Here is a 25417-nt window from a genome sequence, read left to right on the forward strand (position 1 = left end):
ATTCAGAGTCACTTCAGCGCCCTGTTCTCGCAGCTGCCGGGTCTGCCATAGAGACAACTGTCACTTCACTTCCTCAAAATGCGACGGATGCACTGCGTTCTATTTATCGCTGCTGCTCTTGGTTTTCTAAATGGCCCGATTGACCTTAGAATGACTATTCCGGCCCACAGAAAGAGTCCAGTCAATAGCAGGCTTTCATCTCGGCCTGGCAGAGATTAGACAGGGCCGCTCTGTCTGGTGTGGTTTGGGCGGAACAGGGGTGGCAGGAATGAACAGAACTCTTGATCCAAATTGACCAGCTCCGAGAAATTGGCGGCAGAAGTCGGCTGGCTCGTTATGGAATAAGGGAAGGAATGCACAGATTGATGAAAACGTGTGAAAAGCAAGGGGAGCATTTGAAGCGTTTGAGACTTTGCACTGTCACTTGGAGTGGATAGAGTCATAAATGTGGAACGAGGCTGATTGATAGAAAAGTAATTGCAAATAGAATAATTTTAATTATTCTTTGTGCATGTCTAAACCTGAGATTAGTGCAGTCATTTTGCGTCATGCATTTTTTGTCCCCCATCAGAACTCAGATGAACTCGGATGGGAGCACGAACCATGAGCTAATCCCCGTATACTGTGTTTACTTTTGCACCATAAAATATAATTACATCTTGGATTTAAAAATTGCATTACTACTTTTTTGGTATTCAAGGCTGCGTCTCTAAGCTATGGCCTGTGCTTCTTCTCCTTTTTTTGGAGGAGCAACCAGAGCAGTGTGTCAGTGCTAAGCCGGGGTCATGCTGTAAAGTATTTTTAAAAAGCGGGGAGTTGGATTTGGCTTCATATTCAAAGGCAATATGCAACAGAAGACTGCATCTCACATCAAGCCTCTTTTTGAGCTCAGAAGGGCTTCTTAAAGTTGTGGTATAATAGCGCTACAGCCAGAAAAACAGCTGCTTGTCCTGTAGAGACATCAGAAACCAAACCAACTAAACAATGCAGCCAAGAGTAACTTGATTTAAGAAGCCGGTTTAGGAATTTTATTGGTTTTATAACAGGTGGTTTCTTAACGTTGGACTTGAAACAGCTGCTGTGTTGCTGTGTTTTACGTTGCTAATGATTCTAAATGTGTTCTTGCTGCTCCTGAAGGTTTTGCTCAGATAGATCTATGTGTGTGTTTCTCAGTAGATGTAAACCAAACAAAACATAATGAGAGGAAGTATTTGTTTCCATTTTTTTCAGTCTGCAGCATTTGCATATTGGCAGGAACAAACAAAACATTACCAGACTCCTCCAGTTTGAATTTTAATGCTGCCCTTTGATACTATGTCCTATATTTTTATGCAGGTTTTCAAAAATAATCATTTGTGTGAAGAAAACAACTCTTATTCCCACGAGTGTTTCTTTTCATTGCTTTGGCTTAACTCATGGGATACTCATGCTAACAATCAAAATAAGCTTCTTTTAGTAGTGCGTATGGAGCGTCTGCTTCCAACCACTCACTGTTTGTTTCCTCTTTAGTCTCCTCGCCTTCATTGTCTTCTCTCTCTGTGTTGCAGTTGACTAATCTGACAGAGATCCACGATCAGATTAGCGGAATGGCTCGGTGTCCCTACAATCCCCTCCACAACTCCACCGCCCTCATCACCTCCAGCGGGGAGCTGTACGCCGCCACTGCCATGGACTTCTCTGGGCGAGACCCCGCCATTTACCGCAGCCTGGGCGGCTTGCCACCGCTGCGCACTGCCCAGTACAACTCCAAGTGGCTCAACGGTGGGGAGCTGCCAAAGTTCAAATGAATGCTACATTTTATGCAAATCTATGTAAAAAGTTGTTACATAAAGATAAATGGCCATTTCGAATAGAGAGAAACACCATAGGAGGATTTGCTTTCTTTTTTGCTTTATCCCCGCGCAGCTATCGAACATTAGCACTGCAGCTGCCGGGGCTTCAGTTTGTGACTTCGACGATGCTTGAGCTTGGCAGATGCTTATGTAGCATGGGAGTTGGAATCTGTCTCTGCTGAAAGATTATCTTCCACCTTAAATCTGCTGCGCAATGCTGTTTTGGCGAATGCTAAGAAAAGAAGATCCTCCTCTCATAATTGTTCTGCTGCATTTCACCTTAAAAAACAATTAATTCTTAAGTTACTAAGCAACTAGAAAATCTTTATATTTACCGTCTAGGAGGGGCATAAAATTGTGAATTCATCCAACAAAAAAAAAAAAAAATCAATGTCTTTTCCCCTGAACGTTCAGGCTGACTTCAAGCAGAGACCTCCTCAGTGCAGATTGGGCGACTTCAGAGCGCTTAAGGTGTCCAGCCTACAGAGGAGCAGGTCAATCACTATCTTGTCAGCAAGTGACTTTTATCTGATTCACATTTAAGTTAAATTGAAAAAATAAATTAAAAACTACCACATACATTGCTTGGCAGCAACCTTCTGGGAGACGGTTTAATAACTAATTTTATGGCGAATTGATTTTTTTTCCACACTGCCCTCCAAAGGTGCAGAGGAGAAAAGAGTTGAAACGAGGAGGTGCTGGGGAGGGGGTAACTTTCATTTAAACCTGAATTAAATCACTGTCAGTGAGAATAAAGTGTGCGGTTTAAATCCAATAATGTCATACATAAAGATGAACGCTGTAGTCGTGACAGTGTCGTGGAGGTCGTGTGTTTCAGATAGGGTGAAGCTATTACGCTACACCTGTTTTGGTCATTTCTCATCCTAACCTTTAGGTTTGGGGAGTGAAAAATGAGTTTTCTTATTACAACACAACGCCATTAATAACATAGCCTGTAGTTATTAATCCTGATCACCTGCTGTTGTGTGGGCTGAGTGCTCGCACACACTGCGAGTCAATCAGTCATAGCACATACCTCGTTCGCTCTCCCACTCCGTCTTACTCCCACAACCTTAAATAGTTTTCTTTCTGTATTTTTTCTCCTTTTCTCTGCACTTTATCTTTCTTTTGGCATCCTTCAATTTTTCTTTCTATGTCTTCTTTCTCTTTCGGACATGCCACCTCCCATTCATTCCCCTCCTCTCTTGTAACCTTTGCCTCAACAGAGCCGAATTTTGTGTCATCCTACGATATTGGCAACTTCACATACTTCTTCTTCCGGGAAAATGCAGTGGAGCACGACTGTGGTCGGACGGTGTTTTCCCGCGCCGGGCGGGTGTGTAAGAACGACATCGGTGGCCGCTTCCTCCTGGAGGACACGTGGACAACCTTCATGAAGGCCAGGCTGAACTGCTCCAGACCAGGAGAAATCCCCTTCAACTACAACGAGCTGCAGGGAACTTTCTACTTGCCTGAGCTGGAGCTGCTCTATGGCATTTTTACTACTAATGTGTGAGTGACATGAACCGTAATATTTATTGTTCCATCCACAGAAAATTAGCAAAACCCAGATAATTTAGCTACTGTTGCTACACCTCAAGCTTTCTGATCTCACGTGGCAAGTATCATGTGGCTAATGCTAGCTATTTGACTAGACATTCTCCTCCTGCTAAGAACCTGGGTTTCCCATTGTTACTGCCTAATCCATACCAGAAACACGCCAAAAGGCCTTCCTGTCCTTTCCTTTCACAATAAAAGTCTGTTACGTCTATATTGAGATTGCAGTAGCTTAAAATGGTGACATGGTAGTACCTATACCTCTGTGGCTTCCCTCAGGGCAACTTGGCTTCCTTGCAGAGTCCAAAGACATGCATAAAGTTTGGTGATTCTAAACTGTCCATAGGTATGTGCATAAGTGATTGCCGGTCTCAGTATTCGACCTGTGACAGACTCGCGACCTGCCCATGGTGTACTCTTACCCTATGCCCGCTGGGATAGGCTCCAACTCTCTGCTGCTCTAATAAGAATAAGGCAGAAGAGAATGGATGTATGGATGAAGGGATAGTCTTAGTTTAGTGAATACAGTAAAGTAAAATTCAACATATGTTTTTAAACCTTAAAGTTTGACTTTAATTCATAACATTTTGCATATAAGAAACAAAAATGCTGGCACGCACGTAGTGGAGGCGATCACTGCCATCGAAGTCAGATGAAAGAAGAGCTCTTTGTAGAAACAAGAAAAATGTAACACGTGCGTTACTTTACACACTGAGACTGATGCCAGGTAACAATAGTTCAGTGACTTTCATCGGTCAGCAGCAAGAAAATGATTTTTAAAAATCTGTAGCTGTGATAAAAAAAAAAGTTCATATATTGTTGTACAAGTTTTTTAAAAAGTTCGGGTTTCTGTGTGCTGATCGGGTACTGAATTACTAAACTTTTTGCTGTGTGTTGCCAACAAAACACATTTTAAGTATACCCTCAAAAAAGCAAGTGAAAGTCTGGAACGACTTGATTTGAGAACCACTTCTAGTGTCAGACTGAATTTTCCAGCAAAAAAGAAAAATCAGAAACCTAGAAAAGTTATCTTAAAAATGTTTCTTCAAATGTGTGTGTTTGTTTGTTTCAAATCATTCACCAATTATTCATTTTAAATTATTTTCCTTGGTCTTTGATATCATGACTAATCAGAATAATTCAGTTGTTTATTCAGCATTTATTTGGTTATTCTTTTAAAAATTATATTTTTTGTTTTCATGTTTTTCACATAAATTTTAGTTCATTTTAAATGGGAAATTCTGTATGAACATGCTATTAAATTGGGTTATACATATAGCTGGTTCACAGCAAAAGTTACAAGTCAAGGTATTTTAAATTTTAAGGTAAAGATCGTACAATATAATAGAGGACAAAACAGGACATATCTTTGTTATATTTTATGCAGCGAGTGTATATAATTGAGTGTTGTGTAACCATATTATTGTCTAGAAATGTTCATCCTCATAGCCCAAGTTATCTACAAAGAGGGCTGCAAATCCCATTTATTCCCCACAAAAGAAGCTTATCATCTTGCTCCACACTATATTAGGTATATGGGAGTATAATGAAAAGTATTATTTTTTTGTTGTCGTAAACATCAAAACCCTTTCCCTCTTTTTGTCTCGCCATCTTTCTTTCCTCCTCCTACCTCGCTCATACACACAAACACACCTGTGCGCCCCCACGTGCACACACAGGCCATTATTAAAAGCTGAGTAATCAATTCTGTATGGTCAGTGCCTTCACATTGCTGAAAAGAAGTCTTTTGAAGGGTATTGGAAACATTTCCCCCTACAGGCACAGAGTTTAATGAATAGCTGCACTGGATTATAATTCACACCGCCCAACTCTCACTGTTTGAGTTGAGAGTTAATACTCTCATTCTTTACTTTCTCGTCCGAGGGAGGAGACCGGTACTTGTTGAAACTGACAGCTTAAAAAGTCAAAGCTGTATTTCAAGCATGAGATCTGTACAGTTAATCAGACAAGGCGAACAGCTTAATTGTGTCCCATTGCTGGATTTATATTCCAATAATGACCATCACTTACCCCGGCGTCTGCGTCTGTCTGTCAGTGTTTGATTTGTGTTGTTTGTGAGCAGTGCAGACATAAAGAGGTCAGCTGTACAAATACCAAGAAATGCTGAACAGATTTCTACTTGCAGTATAGTCCCCCTTTTTTGATTTTGGTTATTCTAACACTTACTTCTGTTTCTCTCTGTCTCGACATTCATCCTTTCCATTCTCTCATCACCCTCTGTTGGATTCTTCCTGCCTTTTTTTTATCTTCCTGACATTCAGAAACAGCATTGCTGCCTCTGCAGTGTGTGCCTTCAATCTCAGTGCCATATCACAGGCTTTCAACGGGCCCTTCAAGTATCAGGAGAACTCAAGGTCGGCCTGGCTGCCCTACCCAAACCCCAACCCAGACTTTCAGGTAATGAAACTATTTAAGTCTGTTTATTTCGCAAACAAAGATAAGATAAGATAACCTTTATTAGTCCCACACGTGGGAAATTTGTTTTGTCACAGCAGGAAGTGGACAGTGCAAAAGTTATGACGCAAAAATTAGAATACAATAAGAATAAATACAGTACACAGCTGTACAGAATAGAATAAAATAATATACTATATACAGTAGAATAAAATAGAATAAAAATATACAATAAGATAAAAATAGAATACGAATGCTATATACAACTGAGTAAAAATACAACGATGCCAGAAAAGATTATTGCACTTAGTGTTATTGCACATGTGTGGATGTGTGTGTTTGTTCAGTTAAAGTCTTTGTTGTGGAGTCTGACAGCAGTGGGGAGGAAAGACCTGCGAAATCTCTCCGTCCCACACCGTGGGTGCCGCAGTCTCCCACTGAAGGAGCTGCTCAGTGCTGTCACAGTCTGCTGCATGGGGTGGAAGACGTTGTCCAACAGGGATGACAGCTTAGCCGCCATTCTCCTGTCACTCACCACCTCCACTGGGTCCAGAGGGCATCCTAGAACAGAGCTGGCCCTTCGGATCACCCTGTTCAGTCTCTTCCTGTCCCCAGCAGAGATGCTGCCGCCCCAGCAGACCACACCATAAAAGATAGCAGAAGCCACCACAGAGTCATAGAAGGTCTTCAGGAGTGGGCCCTCCACCCCAAACGACCTGAGTCTCCGCAGCAGGTACAGCCTGCTCTGCCCTTTCCTGTAGAGGGCGTCTGAGTTATGAGTCCAGTCCAGTCTGTTGTTCAGATGAACACCAAGGTACCTGTAGCTGTCCACAGCCTCAATGTCCATACCCTGGATGTTCAGTGGTTGCAGTGGAGAATGCTTGTGCCTGCGGAAGTCTACCACCAGCTCCTTGGTTTTACTGGCGTTGATCTGGAGGTAGTTCAGCTGGCACCAGTCCACAAAGTCTTGAGTCAGTCCTCTGTACTCCTTGTCGTCCCCATCAGTGATGAGGCCGACTATTGCAGAGTCATCAGAGAACTTCTGCAGGAAGCACTGGGTGGAAGTCTGCAGTGTAGATGGTGAAGAGGAACGGAGCCAGAACCGTTCCCTGTGGGGCCCCCGTACTGCAGACGACCCTGTCCGACACACAGCCCTGAGTCCTCACATACTGTGGTCGGTCGGTGAGGTAGTCCAGGATCCAGGTAGTGAGGTGATGGTCCACTCCAGAGTTCTCCAGCTTGTCCTTCAGAACCGAGGGAAGAATAGTGTTGAAGGCACTGGAGAAATCAAAGAACATGATTCTCACAGTGCTTCCAGCGGTCTCCAGGTGAGCGAGGGAACGATGTAGGAGGTGAATGACGGCATCATCCGCGCCAATGCCAGGCTGGTAGGCAAACTGAAGTGGGTCCAGTGATGAGCTTGTTAGGCGCCGAAGCTGAGCCAGGACCAACCGCTCCAGGGTCTTCATCAGGTGGGATGTCAGAGCCACCGGCCTGTAGCTGTTGAGGTCCTTGGGGCGTGAAGTCTTTGGCACTGGTACAACACAGGAGGTTTTCCAGAGCTGTGGGACTCTTCCCAACCTCAGGCTCAGGTTGAAGAGGTGCTCCATCACCCCACACAGTTGGTCCGCGCAGGACCTGACGACCCTCGAGCTGATGCCATTTGGGCCCGCTGCCTTCTTGCCATTAATCCTCCTCAGTTCCCTCCTAACCCGGGTGGTTGAGAGAGACAGGCTGGAGCCTTGTGTTGAGTGTGTATTGGATGCTGTTGTTGGGGGTGGGGAGGAGTGAGCAGGGTGAATAGAGGAGGTGTGAAGTGTCTGAGGTGTCAGAGGTGGAACAGCAGCAGTGGGGGTGGGTGAGTCTGCAGCCGATGTTGTAGACTGTCTCATGGTTGAATCAAATCTGTTGAAGAAATGATTCAGTTCATTTGCCCACCTCACATCCCTCCCAGGCAGAGAGTTCTGCTGTTTGTGGCCTGAGATGGTTCTGAGGCCTCTCCAGACTTCACCAACGTTGTTTTGCTGAAGCTGGTTCTCCATCTTCTGCCTGTAGCTGTCCTTCCCATTCCTTATCAGTCCCCTCAACTCTCTCTGCACCCTTTTCAACTCCTCTTTGGATTTGAAGGCCCTCCTCTTCTGCTTGAGGACAGCTTTAATTTCTGGGGTAATCCAAGGTTTGTTGTTGGAGAAACACCGTACAGTCCTGGTAGGTACGGTGTTATCCACACAGAAATTAATATAGTCAGTAATGCATGTAGTAAGGCTGTCGATGTCCTCTCCATGGTCGTCACAGATCACCTCCCACACAGTCGACTCAAAACAGTCCTTAAGAGCCTCCTCGCTCTCCTCTGACCATCTCTGCACTGTGCGGGTGGCTGGTGGCACCCTGCGCACTAAGGGCTCATACACAGGGACAAGGTGCACCAGGTTGTGGTCAGATTTGCCCAGTGGAGGGAGAGGTGATGAACTGTATGCCTCTTCAGCATTGGCATACAGTAAGTCCAGTGTTTTATTGTCTCTGGTTGAGCAGGTCACATACTGGGTGAAGGTGGGCAGTGTGGAGTCCAAAGAGGCATGATTGAAGTTCCCTGATATTATGAGAAGGGCTCTCGGAGATTGTGTTTGCAGTCTGCTGACCACTGAGTGGAGAGTGTCACAGGCTGCATCCGCGTTGGCCGAGGGGGGGATATACGCTGTTATTGCGATAACATGCGAGAATTCCCGGGGCAGATAGTACGGACGCATGCTAACGGCTAACAGCTCAATGTCTCTGCTGCAGAGTTGTTCTTTCACAGTGATGTGCCCAGGGTTACACCATCTGTCGTTCACAAAAACTGCCAGTCCCCCTCCTTTCCTCTTACCGCTCTCTCTCGTCCTGTCCGCTCGCAGCATCTGAAATCCCGGTAGTGTCACGCTTGTGTCCGGAGTTAGCGGTGTTAGCCACGACTCCGTTAGCATCATGATGCTACATTGCCGGTACTCCCTCTGTGACCAGGTTAGCGACGTGAGCTCATCCATCTTATTGGGCAAAGATCTTACGTTTCCAATGATTACAGAAGGAAGAGATGGTCGATAACGTCTCCTTCTCGGGCGACGGCGCTCCTTCCCAGCACGACACCCCCGTCTTTTCCTCCTCAGCTCGCTGGGAATGTCGGGTCTGTCCGCCGGCAGTACCGCTGCGGGACGCAGCGCTAACAGCTGATCCTTACTGTAAACAAAGGATCCCTGCTCTGGGTCCCCAGACACGCGTGAAAAAAGTAGAAATAAACTAAGAAAAACGACCAGAACTAGCACAAAACGGTAGATGCTTAAAAAATGTGTTTAATTTAGTCCCAATAATGCTCTCAGCTCTGTTGGACTAAAAGCCAAAAAGCGTTACAGTTATTGACTGTGCAATGGAGACCTCACTCACTATACAGAGAACCCGGGTTAAGCCTGGTAACCAAACTCACTAGCATGCTAACACTATTGCTAACGCTATTTTGCTAATGAGAATGCTAATTACTTCAGTTATCCCAATCCAGAGCTTTCGAACTCCACCTAAATGTTACAGATAGAGTCGATCAGATTTATGCTCTGGGGTTTGATGTCTGCACAAAAATTAATGCTTGTCAAGGCCAAAGTTTTGGACCAGTGATGCATTCCTCCATGCTGCTAGCATAGTTAAAACCATATGTGATGGAGCAGCTTTTTAAAGGATGTATGTGAGGTAAAGTTGAGATCTAGCTGCCCTTCTGTGACTGTCACTGATCTCTTTCTTTTTAAGCTAGGGGTCATTTAGACTCAACACACAATCAAATCAGTCATACAGTACAGCTGGGAGCACGCCCAAGGAAATATATGCATTTAGTGTGCATGCTGCATGTGTATGCTGATAAATAAATGTGTGCTTGCTTTGATCGGCCTTGGTCAGAGTCCGAGGAAGCTCTTCACTCTCATTAATTTTCTCTCTCTTTCAGTCACCTCTCTCCTCTGCTCATGAGCACAACTGTGGGCCTCCTAATAAACTGTCCTTGTTTTGCACAAGTGGCACTTTATGTTTATGCTCCATCCTAAAACCCGCAGGGGCAAACCAAGCACCTTATTCTGATTTGAAGCACTCCTCCATACTGATGGCATAGCGGGAATGCTTTATTAGCAGAAGAAGTGGCTCTCAGTTGTTGCAGGCTTAGCAGATAGCGAATGAGCTAATCCTCGCAGCTCTCCGTGAGGGATTCAAATCCCTCTGAGGCATGGCTACCAGTGGTGAGCAAACCCCTTGTTTCCACACATCATGGCCCTCGACCGTTTTCCCACCAACAGATGCATGAGTATTCACGATGCCTACTATCGAGAACTAACGCAGACACGTTATCTGCGGAAAAAGTGGCTGAAATGCACATAGAGATAAATGCTGGGTGTGATAGTATTCTAAAAAAAACCATGCACATACATATGAATTTGTAAGCTGTCACTGTCACCACGTATTCACATTTCTGCACATCAGCACCATCAAGAAAACCAGTGCTCCTTATCTGGTCACAGATGTATCCTCTTCAGCACCTTGTACATGTAGGTACATCATCGGTGGGGGGGTTCTATGCACTATAGACTTTTATACGGCTTCTTCCTCTTCCATCTCATCTTTCCACTTAAGCTCAGGCACAATGGCTGCTCCTCACCACTGGACCGATGCGCACTTTATCTAGGTTTCAGTGACATCTTCATCAAGCATTTGTCAATGTTGGAGGATTAGATTTACGAGCACAGGATTTATAGCCTGTCCTTTTTTTTCAGGCCTTTCTACAAGCACACCTACAAACCTACACACACACACACACACACACACACACACACACACACACACACGAGTGAATGCACAAACAAACACCTACAGGAAACTTGCAGCCATGAAAGCCACTGGCCACGTACATGTCTACCGTACACAAATACGCCCTCAAAAATAAAGGGTTATAGATTGCTGCCAAATAGAGATAATTATGACTGCGAGCTCATCACTCAACACACACATACTGGTCATTGATTGAGAGCTTAATTCCCTGTCTGTCTGCAAAGAAAAGCCCCCCATTTATTTGAACCACGCGGATTGATTCTGGAGAGTTTATTCAGGCGATGAGTCATGTTTGCTGTACATTAGGAGCTAATGCCTTCTATGAGTTGTATAGGTTTTCTGTCACTCTGTAATTGCTAACAGTAAAAACACATTCATTGCTTATGTCTGAAAATAAACTTTAAAGTTCAACTCAAACCCAAATATGAATGTCCTTATTATGGTTTATATTTAGATGTCAGGAAAATAAAAGTGTCAGTTTTCTTTGCCTTCCTTTGGCTGTTATATATAATCATAAAATTGACCAATAAAATAACCAGATTTAGTTCTAACCCACATTGTTTTTAAAATACTGAATAACCTGGAAGGTTAGGGGGAAGAGAGTGGAATAGCATGCTATCAGACCGACCCACCTGGATGGATTTCTGAGTGGCACTTATCATCCTGCCAGAGCGCAGTCCACTGGTGATGCACGACACAGCTGATGTTGGATGGGTCCTCAGCCAAATAATGGCTGTGTCCCTCACCTTGACTGTACTGAGGAAATCACAACATCCATCTCACGGTTCATTCACAGATGTCATAGACCCTCACTGGTCAGTGTCTGACTTTGTCTCACTGTGGCAGAAATATAGTCACAACGACACTCTGGGATTCAGAGACACGCACACAATGCAAGGACAAACCGCAAAAGGAAGCCTTACACGTGCGTTGCTATTCAGGCTGCATCGCGTAGACACGCAGCACATTTTTGGCACAAGCAGGAAGTTCATTTTAGGCAGTCTGGCACATGGGCACACTCAGTGTTGCTCCTGCTTGTCCTTCAGGGCTTTAATTTCCCATTTCCTGATGTGGCGAGGGCACTGATCCATTCACCAGTGTGGGGAAGCCCTCTACGATTCTCATCTGTCAGCCCTGGGAAGGCCGAGGATTGATCTCTATAAAGTCTCTGTCATGTTCATACTGTAGCTAGTCAGCAGGAACTAATTACCACCCAAGGTCCAGTTTCAACCAAGTAAGAAATGAGTGTGTATAGTTATCCTGGAGCAAACATGATCCTATGTACAAAACAGTCATTTGGGCTGATGCAAGTGCAGAACAAAGCTTATTTTGCTTTTCTCTGCTTTATCAGTTAGTATAGGACTATTCTTTGTGAACTGGGCCTCAATCCATGATCCTGAACCCAGCCTGGGACCTCTTTTACTGAAGAGGACATGCATGGTTAGCTTTACTCATCCAGCTCTCCCTCAGCAGAAATGGCTTTATGCCTCACCTTGTCCCTTTCAGCTTGGTGGAGAAAAGGATCTACATTTCCACTTTAAAAAGCATGAGGATCATCCTGTGAATACCAAGTGCCTCGCAAACATTGACTTTTAGAGAGCTGAGAAGCACAGCCAGGTTTTCAGTATATAGCTTTCAGGTAATCCAATGTGTTTTCAAATAGTTTATGTACCTTTAAGAAGTACAGTTAGGTCCATATATATTTGGACACTGCCACAAGTTTTGTTTTTTTTACCTGTTTACTGAAACATTCCGATTATAGGTATATAATGGACATGGAGATAATGTGTAGACTCTCAGCTTTTATTTGAGGGTTGTCACTCAAACAAGCCTTTTGTTGATCTACATATTTTATTTTATTTTATTTTATTTTTTACATTATTTACATTTGATCTTTTACATTGTATATAATGTCTATTGATTTTATTGTTTATTTTAATATTTTAATATTTGTGTACAGCGCTTTGTGATTGCCTGTCTGCGAAAAGCGCTTAATAAATAAAGTTTACTTACTTACTTACTTACTTACTTACATTTAAACTGGACGAAGGGTTTAGTAACTTTCGAGCCACTGAAATGAAGGTATTGTGTTAAAAATGCTTTAGTTCCTCACATTTTTATGCAATCTTTTTATTTAAAAAAAAAAGACAGCTTTAAGTCTGCACTTCCACTGCATCTGAGTTGTTTCATTTAAAATCCATTGTGGTAATGTACAGAACTAAAAGTAGAAAGAAAAAGTCTCTTCCCAAATATTTATGGACCTAACTGTAGATACACTTTACAGTTTGTTTAAAATCTCAGTGATCACGTTACACAGAAAGTTGCAAAGTGTTTTTTTTTTTTTTTTTACAATAGTAGTGCACTGTGATGTGTGATAGTGATGGCTGGAACTATACTGAATTTGAAAAACGACGTTTCAAAATCGTAAAAATCATTTTAGTAACATCCAATAAAAAGATTCAGTTAACAATACAGTTTTAAAAATGAACACACTTGGGTTTTACAATGTCCTCTAACGTGAAAAAGGAAACCATACTCCTCTTGACTCCTTAATATTTCCGTCTTTAAAATCCCATTTGGAGAGTGTTCACTTTATTGAACTGTTTTTTTTTTTTTAGTAATAGACTCTGGGAAATATGTTACATAGCGGATATTTCTTATTATAAGCCAGCGCCGCAGCACTGACTCTGCTTCAGTCGCAGGTCTCTACCGGGACTTGAGAACTCCAAGTAAACAATGCCTGATAAAATCTAATTTATCTGTAACAATGGAATTCACTCATTTCTGTGAGACACTTCTGTTGTTTTGACTGCAGATTTTTACAGTCCAAAAATCGTGGGTGCAAGCCATTTTGAGTGCAGGGTGGGAGTTCTTTGGTTGAATGATATTGTTGCATGCTTTATTTTCAGAGTAGCAATAACGAAGACCTGAAAAGTGATTTAAGAAGATACTTTTGAGGTAAAGAATGACAAAATCAAGACACACTGTTATGGGGGTACCAATAAAGCTCACCAGCAATATATATGCATATGAGGAGAAGAATCTAATGAAAGAGATAACTACTTGCTCAGTCAAACATCACATTCAGACTCCTTCCATCAGCCTCGGTGTATTGACTACAAAGTCTTGAGGTTGTGAGGATAGAAAACCAGTGCAACGACTCAGCAATTGACTTTCAAGCCTTGTTCATTTAATCATTCAATCCCTCCCTTTTCCATCTCTGGTGGTACTTCTGAACAAAAAGCTTAAGCTTATTAACTTGCCATCCCAGAGGCTTTTATTAATGAAATCAGTCAAACCTTTTCTTTTTTTTCTTCCTTTCCGACTCCCCTACCTTCCCCACAGTGTGGCACCATCGACTCCGGCGCTTACGTGAACCTGACTCAAAGAAACTTGCAGGATGCGCAGAAGTTTTTACTGATGCATGAGGTGATCCAACCTGTGGTTCCTGTCCCCTACTTCATGGAGGACAACGTCCGCTTCACTCATGTGGCAGTGGATGTGGTGCAGGGGAAAGACACGCTGTTCCACATCATATATTTGGCCACAGGTAGGTCTTTAAGATTGCATCTACATATTTCTTTTTCATGCACATTGAGTTTTGGACCTTCTGATGTCAATGTGTGACATATTAAAGGGTCTAAAAATAAATTTTCTCTATTAGCTTCTTGTTATGAGGAACAGTATCCTACATAAACATGTTATTTATTTAAAGTGGGCAAAATTAGAGCTAAATTTGTCTTAATTCATAAAAAAGGGTCATTATTTTTCAAATGTTAGCTTTAATTGTTACTTCGACAGCCATGAATATTGGTTGTCACAGTAAAATACTTAAAATTATACTCTCATAATTGAAGTGCACTCTGTACGTGAAAAATAGGGGGCTGTGTGAAGACAAATGAAACCAATCTATCAGTATGATTATCATGTAGACGCCAAAGCTCTGTCTTTGACATGGGTTTAAATCACTTTTTTACCTCCATATGTTCTCCATATGCACTGACGCAACATAAACTATTATGCAGGCAGGCTCACCACATGTCACTCCCATGCAATCCCTCATGAAGAGATCATAAATACCATGAAACAACAGACAGCGATGCATCAAAAGCAGACAGATGGATAATTAATAACACACACACATTCAGCCCTTGCACGGTTACCCAGTCTGACGTGCGTGGTGCCGTCTGCTTATCAGTCCACTGTTTGATCATAATGGCGTGACAATATGTGATGTTAGACTTGGCAAGGTGGGGGAAACGGTATCAGCAAGACACCAGATAGGCACCAGGGTGTCTTTATTATGATATAACACACATACGTGGATTATGAACAGGTGTACTGAGCAGAATTTGAATGTAGTGACCCACTTCACTGTGCTAATGTACCATAAGCCCACTGGGAAATGTCAACATGATCTTCCTGTTGTAGCGTCAGTGTTATTTTTGGATATCTCATATACAAGCATACAAGCTCTTTTTCTCCCTCTTACTTACACACACACGAAAACACACACACACAAACACACACACAACCTGTTCCAGTTCGCTGCCTCCGTGCTTGGCATCTCCCTCAAAAACTCCCCTCTCATTGTTTGCATGGGGCTGTGATCAATGTAGCATTGGACCAGAGTTGCCCACACTGCAAGTTCCCTAGACACTAACCAGACGCTAATGAAAACATCTGAAATGCCGCCAAGGCCACTGGCTAGCACACATACTGTACCTAATCACATGCCATTATTAACGCCTAAACACACCCCACTGATTGGGGCCATTGTGGAAAAGCTGCTAGCTACAACTAGGGGTCCAAAGATGTGAAGGTGTGGGGGTTTTCAATTTGAACATGTGGCAAGCAGTCACCTTGTTTTTCAGCCCTCGTTAGGAGTTTCTGCCCTGAAGCAGTATTTATTTTCTTTCCATTAACGTGAACAGAATTCAGTTAAAAGCAAAAGACTTTTAAATTCATTGTTCACCGCAGTGCTAAACTTTTAACCAGGTAAATCCTTTAAGAAAAAAAACAATGCTTTTCTTACTCATAAGGCATTAATGATTAAAACTTTAGCTAATTAGTCATTTGCAAAAGTAATTAGATACAGTAACTGTGACCTTAGACGTCCTCACACGGATGCATATAAAGCATATCAGAAGTAAGACATATACATATATTAATATAAGCTACATTTGCAACAGCACAAAAATAGAAGTAGGATTACATTAATCTTTGATTAAACAGATAATGCTATAATTATCTATTATAATTTATCTGCTATGATTTAACTTTGAGCAAATAAGAAGTTAATGATTTTGATTAAATATGAATCGAATGATCTGAAATCATTGCACTGTATTTTTAATTAAACTTCAACATACAGTCACAACGTTTTTCTGAAACACGTGTGCACAATAAAATAATCTTGGATTTAAAAATAGAAAACCTTTTTTTAAAACTAATTTGAAAGTACGGGGTAAGAATAACACCTATGCACATATAGTAGCTGCCTACACATAAATAGTATAATATGAAGGATGATAAATGGTGATACTACTAATTAATACTATTTTGTCTTATGCCATACGTGTTATTATTTGCCACGCTTGTGGATCAGTCTACCTAATGACTGCTGGCCTGCTGAGACTTTTTAAAACTTATTTTACTTTTCATATATTTAATGGCATGTTCATTGAATCATTCCTTTACATGGTTAATCCTCTTTTATTATATTTGTGTATCTATTTGTTCACTTTAGTATCTATTTGTTCACTTTAGTTTCCCTTACATCTTTTTTTATCTGTCAGGTGGGTGTCGATATCTAGGTGGGGTTGTAGGGACAGAGGGGTGATGAGAGGGATGAGTGAAAAAGGTGTTTGTGCCCGGCTGTGTATTTTTGTTTATTTTCTCCTTTTAATGTGTACAGAAATCTGAGTTGCATCTTTATTGTATGAGAAGTACTTTGAAAATAAAGTTTTGATTGATTGATTGATTTATACAGTACAATATGAGTGAGTAGCTATCTATTAGCTAGCTAGCTAGATCAGCTAGCTATCAATAGCTACCTTAATGTTAGCCACAATTAGCACAATTAAAGTAAGCTACTTTTTGCTGCTCCCTTATTCACACGGGGTCTCCACAGCAAGTAGTGGCCCAGTATGTTTGATTTGGTAGATTTAAACCCTTCCTGATGTAACCCAAAAGGAGTTTGTGTCTCCTCCCAGGGAAAAAAACAGTGGATTGTTTGCTTGCTAATGCATAAACCACTGCACTATGGAGCTACTCCCTATCCTCTATCTAATCAACTAAATTCAGCTCATGTTTCTGGTTCCAACCCAGAACTCCATCCCTTTAATGTCTCTGCAAAGGTAGTAACTCTAAGACCCATATATTTATGGACTACAGGCAGAGTGGTCTAATATCTGGCATCCAAAACAAGCAAGCCAGCCAACTCCCAAATACCAAAGTAATGTAGCCTTACTGGGATTCTACACTTCTTGCTACTTCCAGAACTAATTGCTCCCTTGCCCATAGTGCTGGGGGCAAAACCTAACTTCTGCATCCCCTGCCTTAAAAATATCTATTAGCATGTCACGTCTTCCGTAGGCATCACTGTGCACCTAATTATTTTTTCTTCACCCAGGGGATTGCATGTATAATAGATGATATTTGTTTTAACTCTCTCCAAAGAAAATGTGTCCCTAACCTTATCCCATGGGGCCCACCTTTACAGAAAATAAGGTTCGGGACACATTCACGGTGACATGGATTTACACACTCCTCTCTCTCAAAGCTACAAAGAGGTTTTATCCCCTGGAATATCCCTCAAAGCAAAGTAGGCCAGAAATCATGGATTCAGGTGCCATATCAATTCCCTGATTGCATCGACAGTGCTGCATGTTGACGGCATAACAGAGCTCGGCACACCAGCCATCGCCATTCTTTTTGACAGTATTATTTCACAGCCGCTGTGTTAGGAAGTAATTGTTATTTGTGTGCGCTCGCACCCTGAGTTCACATCCAGCAAATATGTGTTGTTGTTGTTTACCCTCCTCAAACTCCTCTATTGTTACCATGGCTCTCTTTTTGCTCTTTCCTCCACCTTTTCTTGTTCAGAAAATGACCCTCCTTCCTCTTTGTGACCAAATCTTCACCTCAGCTCTTTCTCTCTCTTCTAGATTACGGTACTATCAAAAAAGTGCTTTCCCCGCTCAACCAGTCTACAGGGAGCTGCCTTTTAGAAGAGATCGAGCTGTTCCCTCCCAGGAAGAGGCAGCACATCCGGAGCCTGCTGATCCTGCACAGCCGCAGCGAGCTATACGTGGGTGTGAGAGACCAGGTCATCAAGATCCCGCTCAAGAGATGCAGCTACCACAAGAGCAGAGAGTGAGTACATGCGCAAAGAAACCAACAAACCAACACCGTTAATCTCAGTTGAAATGGTCAAAAAAGCAAATGTGCTTACAACGAAATTTTAAAGCTCCCTCTTTCACGAGATGCTCTTTATCTGAGGGAGCCAGGCCTTTGTGTTGATCAGGGGCCTTTGGTGAGATTAAAAATCCTCTAAATCAGCTTTGTCTGAGCAACTGGAGGTGCCCACGGCTGCCCTGTCTCGATGTCGCTCATTGTCATTGACCCGCCCACAAAACCACATGTTTTCTGCCTCGTGCACAGTGCTGCAGCGACCGTGTGCGTGTGTTTATCAGATATATTGAGTTTCTGTCTGTCTGGAAGAAGCTCCATCAAGGTATAAATATTGGCAAAGAAAACCTGAGACAGTGAAGACTCACTAAGATTGGGATCCCATCCATCATGGCACACAGGAAAGGAATCACACCTGCATACCTTGTCTCTCGCACAATGAGCTGTTATTGGAATACACAAAAGACTTAAGGCTTCATATTACAGCTGTGGCTCTGTGATATATGCTGCAGCCATAATGGCACTTCATCACATCGCTGATGCTTTTTTTTTTTTCTTAAAGAGAGAATTCAGAACAGAAAAAAACAGATAAAAGTAATAAAATCTTGGACACGGACTGGCAGCTACAGGGAGTGTTTCTGGGATCATCACTGACATTTCTTTGAGGTTTGCCTATTTGAAATATTAGACGGCTGTCTCCGTGTTTTGCTGTGTGGCTCACCGATGGGAGGTGTACGATCTGTACAGCCCTTAAGGCCCCATGAAAGACAGGTACTGACGTGTTACTTCTCCCTTTCATTTTGTTCTCCTGTCTTTGGCCCTGATATTTTGTCTGGACACCTACAGTCACCCAGACATTATGTCAGCCACTTTGTGTGTGCAGGAAAGCATGAGTCTTCCCTTTCTGCAATTTTATACAGCCAGATAGGGTATGATCATGTGTTGCTTGCATAAGCTCACTTGTTTGTGTGTGCATGCGGTTCATTGTTATGAAACCCACGGACAACTTTGTTACATTTCACTAGGGGCATGTCAGGCAACATTGAAGCCTGCGGCTCAAAGATATGTCATTGTGCTGTCAGTGCAGACTTTTATTTATATGAAAATAGTAACATCGGGCTTTTTATTGCACTCAGCAAAACATCTGAAGTGGATACGGCAAAAACAGACCCAGTTATCTTTACTACAGCATTCTCATGTGGGAGCTGATAAGCTATTTGAGTCAGGAATGTATGTGTGCCCGTATGTGATGGCATGAATGTAATCCTGGTGTTTGACTGAAGATTACCTGAAAAATCAGTCACTAAACTGTGTTAGGAGATAATTCTAGGATGCTGATGCATTGCAATGCATGATGGTGATTTACATTCCCACTGTAAATTTTCTTCTTTGTCCTCTCCCAAACGCTCTCTGTACCCCTCTCTTGTTTTTTTTCTTATTTCCTGTGCCGTCACTCTTTTGACACTTTCCCCAGCATTTTATCTCTCGCAGTTCTATATTTCCATACATCACCTATTCCAGCACCTTATCGTTTAGCTCTCCCAGTAATCTCCCTCTTCTTCCTGATATTTGATTTCATGTCAAGCAACGATGCAGAGGTGTCTGTATGCATACATGACAGGTTAATAAAAGCCCATTAAATGCCGAACTTGATTCTCTCCTTTCAGAGCCTGTGTAGGAGCGAGGGACCCGTACTGCGGTTGGGACCTGCTGCTAAAGAAATGCACCACTCTGGAGGAAAGCATCAGAATGAGCCAGTGGGAGCAAAGCATCTCAAAATGCCCGGTGAGTATCATGAAGCTATTGTGTGATGTGCACAGACTTCATTGTAGCTTACTTGCTTGGTGTTTGATTGCTTTAGTTTTCTTTTTTCAGCTTTCAAACTTAACAAAAGTTGGCAGAAAACACAATAATCCTTGCTCCACCTGCAAGCTCACTCTCTTTTTTGCATGTATTCGTTTCTTACATTAATTTGTACTCTTCCCCATTGAAAGCTACATCCTGCTCTCCAGATCTTCACGGCTCACGAGCAGTCCCTAAAACCAGCACTGTGAAACATATCCTTCCCAACAACAAAAGACATCTCAGGACTGAACAACTTGACTTTATGGGAACTGCATGTACCCTCAGAATGATCGAGGACGCTGCCTCAATCATTCACCTCCGGCTGCTGGTTCATTAGCACAACAGTTCTTCCATTTATTTTTAACGTGCACCAGCATTGGGAGCCGTATTAGGGGGCGGTAAGCCTATCAATTTGAGCAGTGTTTCACAGACATCAGTTTCAAGCCAGTCAAGAGTGCTGTGTAGCTCTTTTATGTGGCTTTATATTCAGGGAAATATTTGGCACTCAAGCCATGGCATCTGTCAGCAGAGCTCTGGCAGAAAGCTAGCCAACACCACATCCGCATATCCATTAAGAGCATACATGAACACAATTACACATGCATATATGTGCATGAATAAGCATTACCATTACCAACTGCAACAGTGAGTTTTTTCTTTGTGCCAGAGGCAAAAGCTTCATGAGCTCACCACAACATTTCTAGTCAATATTTTATCAAGATCACATTTTCACTGAAGCAATTTCAGCTTCAAAACATTTAGCTTTGCTACTTATGATCAGTTGAGCATTTTGGTGAATCATTTTAATGTGCGGGAAATTTACATCAAGAGTACAGTTTGGCCATATTTCAGAGCTGCAACATCACTGGAGTGCCCAAAAGCACAAGGTGTGCAATACTCAGAGACATGGCCAAGGTAAGAAAGGCTGAAAGACGACCACCACTGAACAAGACACACAAGCTGAAACGTCAAGACTGGGCCAAGAAATATCTCAAGACTGATTTTTCTAAGGTTTTATGGACTGATGAAATGAGAGTGAGTCTTGATGGGCCAGATGGATGGGCCCGTGGCTGGATTGGTAAAGGGCAGAGAGCTCCAGTCCGATTCAGACGCCAGCAAGGTGGAGGTGGAGTACTGGTTTGGGCTGGTATCATCAAAGATGAGCTTGTGGGGCCTTTTCGGGTTGAGGATGGAGTCAAGCTCTACTCCCAGTCCTACTGCCAGTTTCTGGAAGACACCTTCTTCAAGCAGTGGTACAGGAAGAAGTCTGCATCCTTCAAGAAAAACATGATTTTCATGCAGGACAATGCTCCATCACACGCGTCCAAGTACTCCACAGCGTGGCTGGCAAGAAAGGGTATAAAAGAAGAAAAACTAATGACATGGCCCCCTTGTTCACCTGATCTGAACCCCATTGAGAACCTGTGGTCCATCATCAAATGTGAGATTTACAAGGAGGGAAAACAGTACACCTCTCTGAACAGTGTCTGGGAGGCTGTGGTTGCTGCTGCACGCAATGTTGATGGTGAACAGATCCAAACACTGACAGAATCCATGGATGGCAGGCTTTTGAGTGTCCTTGCAAAGAAAGGTGGCTATATTGGTCGCTGATTTGTTTTTGTTTTGTTTTTGAATGTCAGAAATGTATATTTGTGAATGTGGAGATGTTATATTGGTTTCACTGGTAAAAATAAATAATTGAAATGGGTATATATTTGTTTTTTGTTAATAATTATGCACAGTAATAGTCACCTGCACGCACAGATATCCCCCTAAAATAGCTAAAACTAAAAAACTAAAAACTACTTCCACAAACATTCAGCTTTGATATTAATGAGTTTTTTGGGTTCATTGAGAACATGGTTGTTGTTCAATAATAAAATTATTCCTCAGAAATACAACTTGCCTAATAATTCTGCACTACCTGTATGTTCACGTCTGGTTTCACACAGTCACAGTGGCTTTGTCCATTTTTTATATCTTCTCTCTATAAGTTGTTGTTATATGATGTAAAATTTTACAAAATAAAAGTGTAAAAATCAAGTTGTCGCTCCCATTTTCCTAACAGTATCACAGCTTAAAGTAATTGTCATCTGTCTAATCATGGACGTGAGACAGCATGGCTTATCTTTTAATCTAACTGTCATTTGGGGGGTTCACATCTCCCCCGCCCCCCAAAATCCAAGTTATTACTTTAAATGCTGATTGAAGATATTACCTGTGTTTCTTGCTGCATAGCCACTAATACTTTAGTTTTTATGCATTTTCAGGTGGCCACATATCACTGCCCACACCACTGATGGGGTATATATTTTCTTGGTTAACCTTTGTCTGGTCCGGTCTAGTCCATTTAGAGTGATCATGAGTTAATCTAAATGAACTTTATATGCTGACACTGAGGAATGGCCAGACAGTAGGAGTCTACAACAATTCATTCGCAGTTTGTAAAACCTGAAAATAAAGAAGCGTTCTTTTATCACAGCTACAGTTTCACTCCCTGTGAGTCCATTAACAGTTTGCAAAGGCTAAACTGGCTGAATGTCTGTTCTCCTGCGAAGTGGAAGCCTGGAGTTGGAGGCCAGTCAAGGGTTTGCACACTGAGTAGTGTTGTGTAGGCAGAGACAGGAGATACGCTTTACCAACCTATTCATAATCGCCATCTGGCTTCACAGTCTCATGTCTGGAAACAAGCAAAAAAATGTGTTTTGCTGTGGTTTTAGGGGAGGTGAAAGTCTTAGTAACAGACATTTTTGTCCCAATTTTAACTCAGGTAAAATGGAAATCTTTACTCAATATTTTTGGTAAGGTATCCGCTTTGCCTGTCCTCCACCAAGCCCAAATCTAAACCATGTTTTTTATATATATATTTTTGAATAAAAAGAGACCCCTCTCTTGCTTTTTCAGTCAGGGAAAGAAAGTATTATTTTTATATTCCATAAAGAAATATGAGTGCTTTTCATCATCTTTCAGATTTTTTCTATTGTCCTCTTTCTGGCGCCTTTTCCCTTCTATTTTGGCATTTTAATGAAAAAAAACTACATTTCCTGACAGTAAAAAAGTAATTTTATTTCTCTTTGGATCTTTATTTTTTAATGAGAGATATATACAGCATGAAATATTCATCTACCAAATCATTTATAGCCTCAGCTGTAAATGATATTGCAATATTTCTGCATTGGCTGTCGCTGTATAGTTGTTTGCTTTCTAGGCAGCCCATTGATGTTGTCTGCCTCAGCCAAGGGTACCCCATTTAGGCACACAGCAGAGTTCAATTACCAAAAAGAGCGGAGGCCAGACGGTATTCTGCTTCTGCCAAAACTGCTGATGATCACGCTCCCTCTTCCCCTTGTGTGAAAGTGTTCTTTGCATTTTTAAATCATCCTGAAATGTTGCGGCGACATGGCTCATATCATCTGCAGCTCTGAATCTCACAACGGCGCTTTTTTGTATTTAGCTCATACGCCTAGGACATCAGTCGTAATTCATAGCGGCTGCAATATCAGAGCCTTCCTGTTCGATTCTGTTTTGCTTCACATATTCAGTTATGAGGCCACTTTTATTTCCTCATATTTCTGTCCTTTGAATGTGTCCATTCACAGCCTTGATCTGCATTTATGAATCTCTATTTTCCCGTTTTCGTCGCTCATCATTTCCTGATGCAATTTTTGTGTATCTTCCTTATGTTTACAGCACATAAATGTGCAATTTGGGGTGTGCTGTAGATGTAATGTTTTTTTTTTCTTTGCATCTATTAGAGGAAAATTGATTTCTGTTTTCATCCACCGATGGGCTGAATTTCACAGAGCAATACCTTCCTGAGAGCATCACTCAATGACCATTTTCTGAGAAAGCCATTACTTTCAGGTGTTTTATTTTTGACCTTCTCTGTTGCTGCTAGGTTCGTAATGTTACAGTCGATGGAGGCTTTGGTGCCTGGTCCGGCTGGTCCACTTGTAGCCACAACGACGGAGGCAGTGCAGGGTCTTGTCTGTGTCGGACGCGAGCCTGCGATAACCCAGCCCCGCAGTGTGGTGGGCAGCAGTGTCATGGGATCAGTGTTGAGGTCGCCAACTGCTCCAGGTAAACTACTTTGTTGATGCAGCAGCACATATGTGCAAATGTTTCTAAATTGTCTATGAATATTTTTGCATACATCTATGTAGGGAATGATAGAACTGGAACTTTGAGTAACGTTTGAACAGCGGGCACGTCAACATTATTCCCCTATTCAGCTGCTCGGTGACTCAAAGGTTGACAGTTCCCAATAGTAAGGTGTACTAGATATGTGGTCTCTAGTCACAGACATAAAACACAAGTTGATGTCCTTTTTGGTCGCTGTATTCAAGATGGCGGGGTAATATAGAGACTTCTACAAATTTTAAATTAAGGCATCAGTTTCTTGGAAGATGTAATTACAGATTAATCAATATGTACTTATAAGTAACATTGATTTTTTTCTATAAAGTAACCTTGAAAACGACTGACTGTACCTTTAAGAGTGAGGTTGAGATGTTAGTTAATTTCCTGGAGAATTGCATCTACTCCTTTGGTATCTACACACAGCCAGTCATTATGTGTTACATCCTCACTGTCACCTATTTAGGGATAACAAGTGTTGATTGGGCGTTGCCTTTTTTTGCACCGCATCAGCTGACGTGACTGTTTTTAACTCTCACAGTTAAAGTTGGAGCTGCATGATTCTTCAGGCGGCTATACAAGGATGTGAGCATATTCATTCATGAAGGATGAGGCATTTTGATGAAGGGAAGTTAGAAACAGTCAATTAATCTTTTGCAGTAATAAATGTCTGAGCGTAATCATAAATGCTTATCTCAAACTCGGAGCCTATTATTACATTTAAAATGAAACAGACACGTGAAAACACATCCCTTTATCTGATTTGTTTCACTGGCTCATTTTCCCTTAATATGTGCTACAAAGATTGGTCTGATCGCCAGCAAGCAGCACAGTGGTGAAGTGGTTAGCACCATCGCCAAAAAGGGAGAAGGTTCAGATTGCAGGCTGGTCCTTACTCTTCCCGTGTGGCTAAATTGACCATAGGTGTGAATGTGATGGTGAATGGCAGCGTGTTTCTCTGTGTTAGCCCTGAGAAAGGTCGTGCTGTTCCTCTGAGCAACATGCGATGAGGAATGGCTTCTCAGCCAAGACCTTCTTCTTAAACAATAAAGACAGGACAATCTGGTACAAGCAAGACCAATTGCACAGCTTCTCAATCAGTGGCTAAAGTCACAGACTGACATTACTTCGTCTGTCACCATAGAAATGGAGCGTGGACGCCCTGGACTTCCTGGTCTCCCTGCAGCACCACCTGCGGTATTGGCTTTCAGGTGCGTCAGCGTTCGTGCAGCAACCCGACCCCTCGCCACGGCGGACGAGTATGCGTGGGCCAGAACCGCGAGGAGAGGTGAATAATGCAAACACAACACCCACACGTATACATCGGTCAACATGAGCCGATTCAAGTAAAAACAAGCTTTACAAGTGCGTTTGGATCCATGCAT

General features: G+C 42.3%; 1 protein-coding gene across 2 annotated transcripts in view; it reads left to right on the forward strand.

The window, feature by feature from the left end:
• Window positions 1–25417, forward strand: part of sema5a (sema domain, seven thrombospondin repeats (type 1 and type 1-like), transmembrane domain (TM) and short cytoplasmic domain, (semaphorin) 5A) — a 155930-nt gene that overhangs the window by 79088 nt on the left and 51425 nt on the right. For both annotated transcript variants that reach the window (XM_080864489.1, XM_080864490.1), the window contains exons 7-14: window positions 1548–1761; window positions 3059–3344; window positions 5672–5807; window positions 13983–14187; window positions 17807–18014; window positions 19718–19835; window positions 23794–23975; window positions 25177–25320. In XM_080864489.1, coding sequence (XP_080720615.1) covers window positions 1548–1761; window positions 3059–3344; window positions 5672–5807; window positions 13983–14187; window positions 17807–18014; window positions 19718–19835; window positions 23794–23975; window positions 25177–25320 — 1493 coding nt within the window. The remainder of the gene's footprint in view (window positions 1–1547; window positions 1762–3058; window positions 3345–5671; window positions 5808–13982; window positions 14188–17806; window positions 18015–19717; window positions 19836–23793; window positions 23976–25176; window positions 25321–25417) is intronic.

This window comes from Rhamphochromis sp. 'chilingali' (assembly GCF_963969265.1).
Source record: "Rhamphochromis sp. 'chilingali' genome assembly, chromosome: 18".
NCBI lineage: Eukaryota > Metazoa > Chordata > Actinopteri > Cichliformes > Cichlidae > Rhamphochromis > Rhamphochromis sp. 'chilingali'.